The 14,654-nt window shown below is 37.9% G+C and overlaps 1 protein-coding gene across 1 annotated transcript in view; it reads right to left on the reverse strand.

The window, feature by feature from the left end:
* LOC134494205 (ras-related protein Rab-10-like) overlaps positions 1-14,654 on the reverse strand; it is a 35,470-nt gene that overhangs the window by 3,083 nt on the left and 17,733 nt on the right. Inside the window, exons 4-5 of the mRNA XM_063299237.1 lie at positions 11,105-11,194; positions 1,874-1,975 (exon numbers count right to left, since the gene is read on the reverse strand). Coding sequence (XP_063155307.1) covers positions 1,874-1,975; positions 11,105-11,194 — 192 coding nt within the window. The remainder of the gene's footprint in view (positions 1-1,873; positions 1,976-11,104; positions 11,195-14,654) is intronic.

A 14,654-nucleotide genomic window follows, 5' to 3' on the forward strand; every position in this document is an offset into this window, starting at 1 on the left:
ATGCAGACAATACCCAGCTGCTTATTTCTTTGATAGTCAAGGCAAAAATGCAGTGCAATGCAATTCCTTATCCTGTGTGTGGAGACTGTGAGAGACTGGATGGGATAAAACAGGCTCAAAGTGGACTCAGGCAAGACAGAATTACTTCGTGTTAACTTATATATCAATTCTGGTTGAAATTCACCCCTCCTGAAGGAACAGGTTCATGATCCAGGAGTTCTCCTAGACTCAATACTCCTGCTTGAGCAGCAGGTAGATACCTTGTCCAGGAAAGTCTTTGCCCAGTTTTGGCTGGTTTAGCAGTTATAACCTTGAAGAGCATTCAGAAGCTTCAGCTGGTACAGAATGCAGCTCCCCAGGTTGTAAATAGTGTTGGCTATTTGGCACTTGTAACACCACTGCTTCAGGAGCTGCATTGGTTGCTGGTGTGTTTCCGGGTGCAATTCAAGGTGCTGGTTGTCACCTTTAAAGCCCTTCATGGCTAGGGACTGGGTTACCTGAGGGACTGTCTTCTCCCAGTTTCTACCCATCCAATCTGGTACGGCAGGATGGGCATGCTCCGTGTCCCGTAAGCCAAGGAATGTCAGCTGGCGGGGACCAGGAGATGTGCCTTTTCTGCCATGGTGCCTGACCTCTGGAACATCCTTCCTCCTGAGATTAGGATGGCCCTGACCCTTTGGCTGGATCAAAATGCAGCAGCCCAGCTACTGGTGGGTGAGAACTATTCAGCAGAATAACCCCTACATTGTGGCCACCGCACTGATAATCAGCAATTCAAAATTCTAGTAATTATCTATAAAACCCTCAGTGGCTTGGGTCCTTGTTATTTGCGGAGCTGTCTTCTCCTTGTAGAGTCTATCTGTCCTGTAGGTAGACTCTAGGAAGGTATGCTATAAATTCCCTCCCCTTTCTGAGAAGGTCAAGAATTCAAAATTAAGACTTTCAAGTGGCTGCCCCACCCCTATGGTATAGCTTGCCTGTAGAGTCAGAATAGTCCTCTCCCTACAGATAGTCCTCGGGTTACAATGGCAATTGGGAATGGAATTTCTGTCACTAAGTGATGCAGTTGTAAAGTGTGACATCACGTGACCGCATCGCTTAGCAACAGCAATCTTACAGTCCCAGTTGCAGTCGTAACCCTAGGACCGCATGGGTCGTTAAGCAGGAAGAAGCAGGAGTCCCAGGCAAGCAGGCTGATAGGTGAGAGCTGAGGGTAAGAGCTACAGGTGGGCAGGAGGTGTTGCGGGCAGGTGCTGTGGGCAGGTTCTCCAGAAAGCAGGTGGGTCCGCGGGTGCTGCAGTAGAGCAGGGAGGTGCCACAGGCAGGCACTAGGGAGTGTGGGCGGGTGCCACAGGGGGACGGGGTGCTGTGGATATTGGGTTAATGTTTTTTATTTGATTTGAAATTTATAGGAATTTTTTACTGTTTTAATGAATGTTTGTGTTTATTATTTTAATGATTACTGTTTTTATGACCATTATAGAATACTACTTTTTATTATTTGTGAGTCACCCAGAATTGCAGATTGGAGCATATAAATAGGGTAAATAAATAACTAGATAAATATTAACATCTTAGAATGAATTGGAAGGAACTATTTAAGTACCTCAGTATAATAATTGATCATAGTGTGGTTAGCACTGTACCCACTTTTGCTTACATTTTGGTAGATGGATGGAGTTACGTAGCCAATAGGCGTAAACATTTTGAAAATATGGGCCTTTCTGGTCCATATTTTCTTTCTTCAAAGCTTCTTTGCTTATTATGATGTAGTATGAAATATACAAGCAGCAGACAGATCTCTTACCTTGGACTGTCTCTCTTACTTCATAGGAACTAGTTTAAGAAAAAAAAGTTTCTTCCAATTGCTTACCTTGTTCAATATTTCTTTGGCTAGAACTGAAAATGCATTTTCAATATTTATATTGTCCTTTGCACTGGTCTCAAAGAAAGGTATTCCATATTCCCAAGCAAGCTGGAATGCGAAAAAGGAAATAAGGGAATACGTTTGTTTAAAATATAGCTCTTAGCAAAATCAATTCAAAAAGTGGCTCACGCATTGTGATTATAAACTAATTCCAATGGTGAAATCAAGGACCATCTGATTACATATATTTGTTCCTCTAGTTACTGAATAATCACTTTTAACTAAAACGTATAATGGGACACTTAAGTAATGCTTCTTCACTTTCAATTTATCTAGCTTTCTTTAACCTATAGCAGATACTTGTTTTATTAACTAGGTTCAAATCTATGCTACACAAAGATTGATATTCTCAAAGATGGTACATTTATGGGTTATAACCAGCAGATAACTTTACATTAAAAATGATGTAAACAGAAATTTAAATTTGGAGGGCCTATAACCCCGTGGTGGAGCAAATGTTTTGTATGAAACATGTTTAGTTAAGATATCCAGTAAAAGGATCAGATAGTAAATGATGTGAAGGATCTCTGCCAGACAGATTAGACTGAACTGAGCTAGATAGACATACAGTCCATGCTGTTCTGTTAGATAAAAGTGATACTCTCAATTTGAAAAATTCTTTGATTGAATACGTTTCGAACTAAAAAAGTGCCTGTCTGACATTTTCATCTGACCTTATGTCTCATAATAAGATAAAATGGGTATGATTGTTCCAGAGGGATGAGCAACCTAACCCTAAGCCTTAGAACGTTACTAATGGCATTATAATATACTTTGATTAAACCATACGTTTAACTGACTTTTGCTGAACACTTTCTGAAATTCTTCTCTACAAACCCAATTGAGAAGAATGGAACTTTTGCAAGAATTCAGTCTCAGACACACTTGTACAGAAACACTTTTGCAGTTCCCCCCCAAAAGAGGTTGAAAGCTCAAATGTACTTGGCTTGATACTCATTCTCAACTCCATACTGAAATAGTTCTATTAAAACACTCATTCACAATTTTAAAATACAAATGCTTTAAAATTATCTACAATAATTTTCAGAAAATGTAATATCTTCCTCCAAGCATACCATATCTCTTTTTGGATTAAAAATGCAAAGTAATTATAATTGAGGTGAAGAGTTTTAGCCCAATGTTTGGTTATAATCGATGTACTAGAGACTTAATAAACATTTAAAAGATAATTTTTTCCACCTTACAGGATAATATAAAACTTTAAAGGTGTGTTTTCAGTTTATAGTAATTCTATGGATAGTTCTCACACTCCCAGTTGATGCCTCTGTGCACATAAAATCCCCAGCCAGCAGGATGCCCTCAGTGAGTCTGCAGTAGTAATTAAATAACATGATTTTAGATGTTTAATATTCTGCAGGCCACAGATCAGGAACTGTTGCATTTCACATGCAGATTCTATAGGAGAGACTTTGGAAAAATAGGAAAGCCAAATTGAGGTGGAAAAAAATTGCCTGCCTTTTTGAGTAGCAAATGTCATTGTGTCAGCTGGATTCAATATAGCTCGGTAGCAAATATCTTTCTTTCAAGTTACCATGGATGGAAAAGCAGAGAATTCATAGCTATTTTGAGCACCTGTAATTACTGGCTTCCTCTAGTTTCTATAAATTATTGCTTGGAATAATAATAATAATAATAATAATAATAATAATAATAATAACAACATAAAAAAAGACTGAATCACTCATGCCAACAAAAGCAAGCCTAAGGGAAGCAAATGTTGTAATGGATAACAGGAAGATTTCTAGAATCCCATCCAAGTGAAAGCCTGGATTGCATCTTCTATTTTGGGAACTTCCTTTTTATGCTGTGAAACTGTATGTACAACTTCAAATGGCTTTTGGAGAGTGGGACAGATTGAGGAAGGTGGGAACGTTTTAGACATTTGTTCATTAATTACATTTCTACCTGCTGCAATTGTGAGACACTTGGTAGTTTACAGCAATAAGACAGAAAAAAATGAAACATGCATGGTAAAATTATGTATGTATGTATGTGTATACACACACACACACACACACACACATTCATTCATTCATGAAATCCTAACTACAATCATCCATCACCATAGGCATTCTGGAACAACTCCATTTTCAATAGTTCCTGGAAGCCAATACGGTGAGGTCCAAACCCTTAGGACATAATTTTTGGTCTGCCACTTAGGGAACAAAGTGTTTTAAGACAGTTTTGCCTTCCCAGTTTTTCTGGAGCCCCCTGCGGTATGGGAAACCTGCAGAGTGGGCTACAGAGCAATCTGCAACATTTGGAGTGACTGCTGAACTGCCTCTCCCACAGAAATGCACTAGATTCTTTTTTTCCTCCACAGCTCCTGGCTGGATCTGACCCATTTTCAACTTCAGGTTTGCTTTTTGCTCCTATTACAATCTGTTGTTGACAGCCACAGCCCCTTCACTTCTTTCCAACATTCCACTGGTTAGGGGAAAAAAAAGAATAAACCTATTCCTACATTTAGAACTAGCTATAGTAATGTTATGGTTCAAAATCAGCTATTCTGCAATGTTCCTGACTCCCTTCATCAGTGCATGAGGATAGGAACCTACAGAGCAAAACATATCAGTTTTCCCACTCTTAAAAAAAGGAACACAATCTTTGCAAAATGAGAGGATTTGCACAGCACATTGAACCTTAACAAACCTCACAGTTTGTCCAACAATGTAAGCTAAAACATGGTTTACCAATTTGTATAGTTTGCTACACAAACACAAAATTAGAAAGCATAATTGCATTTTAAAAAACCTGGGAAGTGTTGTGTGGATGAGGAAAAAAAGTGCCTTCCTTTTCTGTTTTAATCACCTAACATTGTATGTTGATACATTTTCTATTTTTAATTAAAAGAACAGAGAAGAATCTTATTCTGGGTTTGCACACTGACAACTAGGTTTCAACCTAGTATGTTAAGCCAGTCCATGTGGTTAGTTTATGGTTCAGTGTATAGTGTGAATCCAGATGTTTGGTTTAGTGAAAAAACTATAGATGTACTGTATCATGAGATTCCAGAGTTAAAAACAAAACAAAAAAGTACTTACATGATAATTTGCAAAAACAAACTGATTGCATGTTTACATGTTCAGGTTATAAATCTAAAGTTGAACAGAGGCACATTGTAATGTGAATGTTAATTCTAGGAGAGTGACAAAAAAAAAAAGAATGAGGGATTTGGATATGGTGGAGAAGGACGTAAGATTTTTTTCCTTATATAACTTCCTTAATGGAAATTCGGTTCAAGTTAATTGTTTAAAAACTGATTTCAGCAGTGATTTAAAATTGCCACCTTAGTCCAGAAAGGAGTCAATGAATTGTGCTTACAGCAATGAAGTGAGAAAGCAAAAACTATTTGGAAATCTGTTTTTTTCTTCAAACTCCTCTAAAGATACAGTTCTTTCAGTCACTGTTGTCTGCACCTACTCATGTAGTATGTTGTTGTTGTTTATTTGTTTAGGCGCTTCCGACTCTTCGTGACTTCATGGACCAGCCCACGCCAGAGCTTCCTGTCGGTTGTCAACACCCCCAGCTCCCCCAGGGACGAGTCCGTCACCTCTAGAATATCATCCATCCACCTTGCCCTTGGTCGGCCCCTCTTTCTTTTGCCCTCCACTCTCCCTAGCATCAGCATCTTCTCCAGGGTGTCCTGTCTTCTCATTACGTGGCCACAGTATTTCAGTTTTGCCTTTAATATCATTCCCTCAAGTGAGCAGTCTGGCTTTATTTCCTGGAGGATGGACTGGTTTGATCTTCTTGCAGTCCAAGGCACTCTCAGAATTTTCCTCCAACACCACAGTTCAAAAGCATCGATCTTCCTTCTCTCAGCCTTCCTTATGGTCCAGCTCTCACAGCCATACGTAACTACGGGGAACACCATTGCTTTAACTATGTGGACCTTTGTTGTCAGTGTGATGTCTCTGCTCTTAATTATTTTATTGAGATTTGTTGTTGCTCTTCTCCCAAGGATTAAGCGCCTTCTGATTTCCTGACTGCAGTCAGTATCTGCAGTAATCTTCGCATCTAGAAATACAAAGTCTTTCACTGCTTCTACATTTTCTCCCTCTATTTGCCAGTTATCAATCAAGCTGGTTGCCATAATCTTGGTTTTTTTGAGGTTTAGCTGCAAGCCAGCTTTTGCACTTTCTTCTTTCACCTTCATCATCAGGCTCCTCAGTTCCTCTTCGCTTTCAGCCATCAAACTGGTATCATCTGCATATCTGAGATGGTTAATGTTTCCTCCAGCGATTTTAACTCCAGCCTTGGATTCCTCAAGCCCAGCATGTCACATGATGTGTTCTGCATACAAGTTGAATAGGTAGGGTGAGAGTATACAGCCCTGCCGTACTCCTTTCCCAATCTTAAACCAGTCCATTGTTCCGTGGTCTGTTCTTACTGTTGCTACTTGGTCGTTATACAGATTCTTCAGGAGGCAGACAAGATGACTTGGTATCCCCACACCACTAAGAACTTGCCACAATTTGTTATGGTCCACACAGTCAAAGGCTTTAGAATAGTCAATAAAACAGAAATAGAAGTTTTTCTGAAACTCCCTGGCTTTTTCCATTATCCAGCGGATATTGGCAATTTGGTCCCTAGTTCCTCTGCCTTTTCTAAACCCAGCTTGTACATCTGGCAATTCTCACTCCATGAATTGCTGAGGTCTACCTTGCAGGATCTTGAGCATTACCTTACTGGCATGTGAAATGAGGGCCACTGTTCGATAGTCTGAACATTCTTTAGTGTTCCCCTTTTTTGGTATGGGGATATAAGTTGATTTTTTCCAGTCTGATGGCCATTCTTGTGTTTTCCAAATTTGCTGGCATATAGCATGCATTACCTTGACAGCATCATCTTGCAAGATTTTGAACAGTTCAGCTGGGATGCCATCGTCTCCTGCTGCCTTGTTATTAGCAATGCTTCTTAAGGCCCACTCAACCTCACTCTTCAGGATGTCTGGCTCTAGCTCACTGACCACACCGTCAAAGCTATCCCCGATATTGTTATACAGGTCTGTATATTCTTGCCACCTTTTCTTGATCTCTTCTTCTTCTGTTAGGTCCTTGCCATCTTTGTTTTTGATCATGCCCATTTTTGCCTGGAATTTACCTCCAATGTTTCTAATTTTCTGGAAGAGGTCTCTTGTCCTTCCTATTCTATTGCCTTCTTCCACTTCCACGCATTGCTTGTTTAAAAATAATTCCTTCTCTCTTCTGGCTAACCTCTGGAATTTTGCATTTAATTGGGCATATCTCCCCCTATCACTATTGCCTTTTGCTTTCCTTCTTTCTTGGGCTACTTCTAGTGTCTCAGCAGACAGCCATTTTGCCTTCTTGGTTTTCTCTTTCTTTGGGATGTATTTTGTTGCCGCCTCCTGAACAATGTTGCCAACTTCTGTCCATAGTTCTTCCGGGTCCCTATCTCCTAAGTCCAGTCCCTTAAATCTATTCTTCACCTCCACTGCATATTCCTTAGGAATATTAGTGAGCTCATATCTAGCTGATCTGTGGGTCTTCCCTAATCTCTTGAGTCTGATCCTAAATTGTGCATGAAGTTCGTGATCTGAACTACAGTCAGCTCCAGGCCTTGTTTTTACCGACTGTACAAATGTCTGCCACCTTTGGCTGCAAAGGATGTAGTCAATCCGATTTTGGTGTTGTCCATCTGGGGAAGTCCACATATAAAGCCGTGTCTTAGGTTGCTGGAAGAGAGTGTTTGTTATGCAGAGTGAGTTGTCTTGGCAAAATTCTATCAGCCTATGTCCTGCTTTGTTTTGTTCTCCCTGGCCATGCTTACCTGTAATTCCAGGTGTCATTTGACTGCCCACCTTAGCATTCCAGTCTTCCGTGATGAAAATAACATCTCTTTTAGGTGTGTTGTTCAGTAGGTGCTGCAGATCCTCATAGAACTGCTCTACTTCAGCTTCTTCAGCATCTGTGGTTGGGGCATATATTTAGATCAGTGATGTTAGATGGTTTGCCCTGCATTCGAATTGAGATCATTCTATCGTTTTTTGGATTGTATCCAAGCACTACTTTAGCCACTTTACTATTAAGTATGAACGCTACTCCATTTCTTCTGTGGTCCTCTTGTCCACAGTAGTAGATCTGGTGGTCATTTGATGTGAAGTGGCCCATTCCAGTCCATTTCAGTTCACTCACGCCCAAAATGTCTATCTTTAATCTTGACATCTCACCAATAACCACATCCAATTTGCCCTGGCTCATAGATCTTACATTCCAGGTTCCAATGGTGTGTTGATCCTTAGAACATTGGATTTGCCATTCACCACCAGCACCGTTGGCCTCTAGCCATCCTTTCGGCTTTGAGCTAGCTGTGTCATCACGTCTGGGGCTAGTTGAACTCATCCTCTGTTCCTCCCCGGTAGCATTTTGACCATCTTCCGACCTGGGAGTCTCATCTTCCGATGGTATACCAACATATCTCTGGTTGTACTGATCCATTTAGTTTTCACGGCAAGAATACTGGGGTGGGTTGCCATTACCTTCCCCAGGGATCGCATTTAGTCTGACCTCTCTGTCATGACCTTCCCCTCTTGGGTGGCCCTTCACGGTTTAGCTCATGGCATCATTGAGGTGTTCAAGCTCCAGCACCACAACAAGGTAACGATCCTTTGCTGAAGACTAATGTAGTATAACTAATACAATTTTACTGGTTTATTACTAGCATTGCAAGATACGACATTCATTCATTCATTCATTCATTCATTCATTCATTCAACTTTGTAGCTGATCTTTCCTTCAAGATCTTAAGGCAGCTAACGTGGGGACCACTCTTCATTTTATTGCAATAGCAACCCTGTGAGGTAGCTTGAGCTGAGTGAATGAGACTCGCCCAAGGTCATCCATAAGTTTCCAAGGGTGGACTTGAACCTGGGACTCCCCAGACCTAGTCCAACATTTTAACCAATGCTTCCTAGGATGCTTTGATTAATAAAGTAAACCAGAATATTTCATGTTCTGACAAAGGAATGTAAAGGCAATTCAGAACAGAAAGGAAACCTAGGCAGGAGGCAGATCAAGGAAAGGATATAATGGATTTTGTTCCATTAGTAAATTAACCTAATTGCAGTCATAGAAAATTGGAAAATGAGCTGAAACATTTAAAGTGAGCCAATGAGATATCTCAACACTGCCACCTTGTGATCATTTATCATGATAACTTTTAGATGTGTGGTCACAAATTACTTTTCAAGAAAACACACCTGTTTTATGTCTTCCATATAAGAAAATAAATTTATTTATATCTCCTTCCTAAATCAAGTTAAATCACCTGTTTTGTGTATTCCAGATAGATAGGAACACAGATGATGTGTTCTTAAGAGAGAACGACTATGTTTTCCTGAGATGCCACTTGAAATACCTGTCATTGTATCAAATTCAATCTATGCCATTAAGTATTTTTTTCCTCAGGTATGTCTGGTGGAAGATTGTTTGGGCCACATTCTTTCTCTTTTTATACTCATTTGAGGGGTTACAAAATGCAGGAACACTGATTTTTGACAGCTGGGATGGAAGGAATTCTGGGAGCCACAAATGAAGTGGTTCCCTTTTAGACTTATCCAAAATGGATGTTATAAAAAAAGTTGAACATGTAGAGTGAAGGGAAGAAGGCCGAAATAAAATAGCTTCTGAAACTGTCCTGTTTTCCTTCTCTACTTAACGTTCTTTGTAAGACTGAGGGTCATAAAACAAATCTTGGCAGGTAGGTCATATTTTTTTGAAAAGCTCCCCCAAATTTAAATGAATTGACTTGTCTCATACTTCATAATTTATAATGAAATCCAATTAACAATGTAATCTTAGAGAGGGCAAAATATAAATGCATTTATAACCACTGTTAATGTCCTAACAAGCAGGAACCACGCTGAGATGAGGAGTAAGTCTCTAGTGTTTTATTATTGCTACAGTAGACAGAAAATCCTAACAAACTGAAGAAGCGTGCGAAAAACCCATACAGATAAACCCCAGAAGTCAAGGCGGGTCTGTTCTGTGTCTCTTTGAATGACTGCTCAATTCCTCGCTACTATGCATGCGTTTTCCCCCCTGGAAAGGGGCCCCCTCCTGCTCACCATCAGTGCTCATGACAGTTAAGATTGGAAGCCATTTTTTAATAATTTTTCTTTTTTCTTTTTCTTATTTGCTTTCTTATCTATTCACTATTTTTCTTTATTTTCCTCATTTCTTCTCTAAAATTTGTATTGTCTTTATCTAGTTAAAAATTTAAGAAAAATATATATATATACACACACACAAGCGCACACACTGTGTGTGTATATATGTGTGTGTGTGTATTTTTTTCTTAAATTTTTAACAAGATAAAAACAATACAATTTTTTTATTTTATGTATGTCTGTGTGTGTGTGTGTGTGTGTATAAATAAAAATGAAATCCAATGCACTGTTTCTGCTAATGATACTGCTTCTGCTAGTAGGTCAGTAGGAGCATCCTGAAAAATCTATTCTGAAAAATTGAAAGACACTCCTAAAACAGATTTTGAGTCCACATCAGGGATAGCTAGAGGCAATGAGAAGAAAAACTATAATCCTATGAGTAGAAGCCCACTCTTACAACCTTGGATTCCACTCTACACCTATATCCAGAATAATATTTTAAATGCAGTTTTATAATATTTTTAAAATTTTGATGTAATTAAAAAAATAAAAGTTTCACATTTAATGCCTACGCATTTTTGTTGGTGGTTTATTTTTGTAGTTTACCAAGTATAGAAGCAGTGTTTGAAGTAATTTTTCACTATATTCCCCTTCAGTATGAAAACACACTATCTGCAATAGTAAACAACTGCACTTTATGATCACTTTTTTTTTTCATCCGTTCAATCGTGTCTGATTCTCAGAGACTGCCTGGGCTAGTCCTGCAGTTTTCTTGGCAGACTTTTGGAAGTGGTTTGCCATTGCCTCCTTCCTAGGACTGAGAGAGGGAAAGTGATTTGCTCAAGGCCACCCAGCTGGCTTTGTGCCTAAGGTGGGACTAGAACTCACAGTCTCCTGGTTTCTAGCCTGATTCCTTAACCACTACACCAAACTGGCTCTCACTTATAATCATATTATAGTGTATATTTTTATAATATACCCCAAACATTTAAGCAACAAGGCAATCATTTATAATACATGCTTACCTTTTCTCCTCTGTTTTTTGAAATTACACGTTCTGCCTCCTTATCGCACTTGTTACCCAGTAGTATTATGTCCATATTTTCACCTGCTTTCTATAAATATACAGAATATGAATATCAAGACATTGAAATATAAAACCTAGCTGTATTCTGTTTTTATTCTTTTGCATAGCCCTACTGTATAGATCTTCTCTCTCTGAAAAATAAAATCCTACTACACCCAAATAAATACAGAAAATCTAAAGCTGAGGAAAACCTCAACTGATCAAGAGAACAAAATGTTGAGTCTGAGAAGTATTATGGCTCCATTCCTTGTTTGCTTCCAGTATAATTATTATAAGGAAATGGCCAGTCTTTAGCCCATTCTGGCATTCCACTAATATTATGAACATTGCAACATTTGTACACATTTTTAGGAAAACTCAAGCCAAGCCAGAAATTCAACTATTAAAAAATCATCACAAATTAGAAATGATGGTGCATGAAATATTTTTAAAACAAATCACCCACAGGTATCTTTTCACAATGCACATAATTTCATGGGGCAACAAATATGATCAGTCCTCTGACTTTACAATACTTTAATTTTAATTCTTAGATCAAGACAACCAACAGTTAAATATAAATCTCCAACTATATTCAGCCATGTGATCGAATGGAAGACTGCAGCTACTTTAAAGTATTATAGATGGGTGCATTGCAGTGCTCTGCAGCCCCCATGCTCCGAAGTGCTTTTTGGAGCCTGAATCCAAAGTACTGTTTTGTCTAATATGTAACCATCTCACACTAGAAATTTTGCACATGTTGGGTTAATACTTAAGAAAGAATAGAAATCCACAGCACCCGCAAAGCGCTGAACCCATTATGAAAGCCTTTGCCTTCAGTTTCCTCACTTAGCAGATTTGCCTTGAAACAGTAAGATATCTCATGACAGAACCTGACTCTCTTCATCAACACACACTACTTCACAAAGGATGGGATAGAATCTATTGTTCTAGCCACAATAAGGCAACCCAAAAATACTGACACACATACTATGGAATCAAGCCCTACTAAACTTGGCTGGGCTTTCCTCTAGGTATATAGACAAATAAGTAGTAAGCAGGTACTTTAAAAAGTATTTGTGAAAAAGGAATCTATTGTTCGAGCAAGGGAAACCATCCTAATTCTAATCATTTCTTTACAAGGTTACTGCTGGGAGTTTACTTTCAACTGACTTGGATTCATTCTTCCTGGTCCTTTCTGACAACTGAGAAATCCTTTGAACTCAAGGTAACAGAAAGGCATGACTCTTCTCTACAACTTTAATATGTAATAGGGTATATAATGGAAACTTTCTTCGAAGAAGTTGATAGCATATGTTTGTGTGTGTGTGTATACACACACACACACACATACATACAATAAGCCTTCAAAACAGACTTAAATTTAAATGCACTTTATATAATGCATGCATAGCATGGGAATGGGATTTTATGCATACAAATTTTATGTATTTCATCCATGCATAAAATGACCAACTGGATGTTATGCATATGCAGAAGCATACAGTGTACAGACATATTTATTTTTTTTCTGTTGCATCTGAAATCTGTTAAATCAAGGTCTGTTAAATCAAAGGTTTACTGTGTATTCCAAAAACAAAATCTGGAATTTGAAGGTTTATGTCTACTGTAAATTAGCAATGACCCATCCAAAGTATGAAACTTTTCCACCTTCTTTAACATTTAGAGTTCCCAGTTCCCATCCAAGGATTCCAAGGGTTGAAGTGACCCTAAAGAACAGTGTCAGATTGCTCCTAGATTAAAAAGTCTATAGAAATCAGTCTCACCCTAGAATTCTTAAATGGAATTATGATCTTGTTTAAGCCTAAAATCAGGAAAGTTGACAAAATTAACATCAACACATATAACTTTAGCAAAAAGGAAGAAATGTAAATAGAACAATACAAAAAGACTACTTGTTTTGCATCTGTTAAATTACATGGGTACCTCTGCATTAGCAGAGGTATAATCTCATATATTTTAGCCTAAAACAGAAAAGTTTGTCCCAACATGCAGAAAGGAACAACACTGTTATTCATGACGGTCAATAGAGTTGTTAGTAGCCTGCATACCTACTCATAACTGCATTGCTTAGTTTTAGCAGCAGAGCACTAGGCAAGATTTATTAAGGTCTGCCATTCCATTTTTTCTAATTTTCTCAACTAATCTCATTTCATAACTGCAGCTGATGTTCAAGATAATGCACTTTCTAAAATGAAGTAAGCTCATTATCAGAGTACAGACTTAAAATAATGAATCAATCTAACCTGTATTAATAGACCAAAATGTTAGTTGTTTCAGTAGGCACTGGAGCTTTACTCATTAAAGTCAATGGTTCTCCTACATAAAATTATATGAGTGCATTCCTAAAACACAGCATTGTAAATAGATAAATATATCACATAATCATTTGTGATAATTAGAAAATAGATTTCAATTTTATTTGCTTCCTAAAAAATATTTGACTAAAAATTCTTACATTTGAAAATCAAATGATGAACATAAGATTTTCCCCTACTTTTTGGATCTGTGCAGCTTTATTTAACTTCAATATTAATTTCAAAGCAGCCATATCAGAAAATAGATAGCAAAATGAGTTTTTCCAGAAAAATACATTTACATATTACTTCAGTTAAAATCTTAAAACAGATTCCTTCCTTGTGTGGTGCTATTTGCACAGTTCAGATAATCAACATTAATTTGAGAAATCTAGGACAAATTACTTAATTCGTTTTTTTCCAGTTATTCCTTAAACCAAGGGCAGGTAGTTTCTTCATTATGGGAGAAATTGAGACTGATTTTTCAGCTCTAAAAATTAAGAATAATCAACTCATATTCTGGGTTCCTTACGAGCATCACTATGTTTTTTATCAGCCACTAGGAGGAGTAATTCAACAACATGAACATTAGTATACAGAAATAAATGATTAAATATTGAGGCTCAGTGCAAGGGAAACCTTGTTCTGGATTATCTGAAAAATTTAGGAGCCCAAGCAGATCTGCTATTTAATGTAACTTTGCAATTAACATGCAGAGAGAAGTGATTTCACGTAAAAACTAGCAGCTGTTTGAATTATTATAATTATTAGTGGAGCCTGAAGGAACTCCCTCCTCTGAAGATGTTTTTTTGTACTGAGAGAAAAGTCCTCTAGCATCACCAATGGTAAATTCTGTTCAATAGCACCTTGCTTTTAGTCGCTTATCTGCTTTTTAATCTTATCTTTTTCCTGCTTTTTAAATAAATGTTTTATTCCTCAATTGTTAATCACTCTGAGGTTTCTGTTGAGACATCTGGTGGATTAAAGTTCACATATAACCACTTGATTAGGAGGTGAGGAATTACTTTTGCTTAAGAGCAAAGAGCACTTGAAAAATGTATTTTGCCCGATAAATAACTACAACAAATATCCTTCACGGTAAAAGTAATTGTTCAAGTACGTGCCTTTTAAATTAAATCTCAGTAAAACATCCATACAATACACACAATGCAAGAAAATGACACAACAACA

The sequence above is a fragment of the Candoia aspera genome, chromosome 3 (assembly GCF_035149785.1).
Source record: "Candoia aspera isolate rCanAsp1 chromosome 3, rCanAsp1.hap2, whole genome shotgun sequence".
Lineage (NCBI taxonomy): Eukaryota > Metazoa > Chordata > Lepidosauria > Squamata > Boidae > Candoia > Candoia aspera.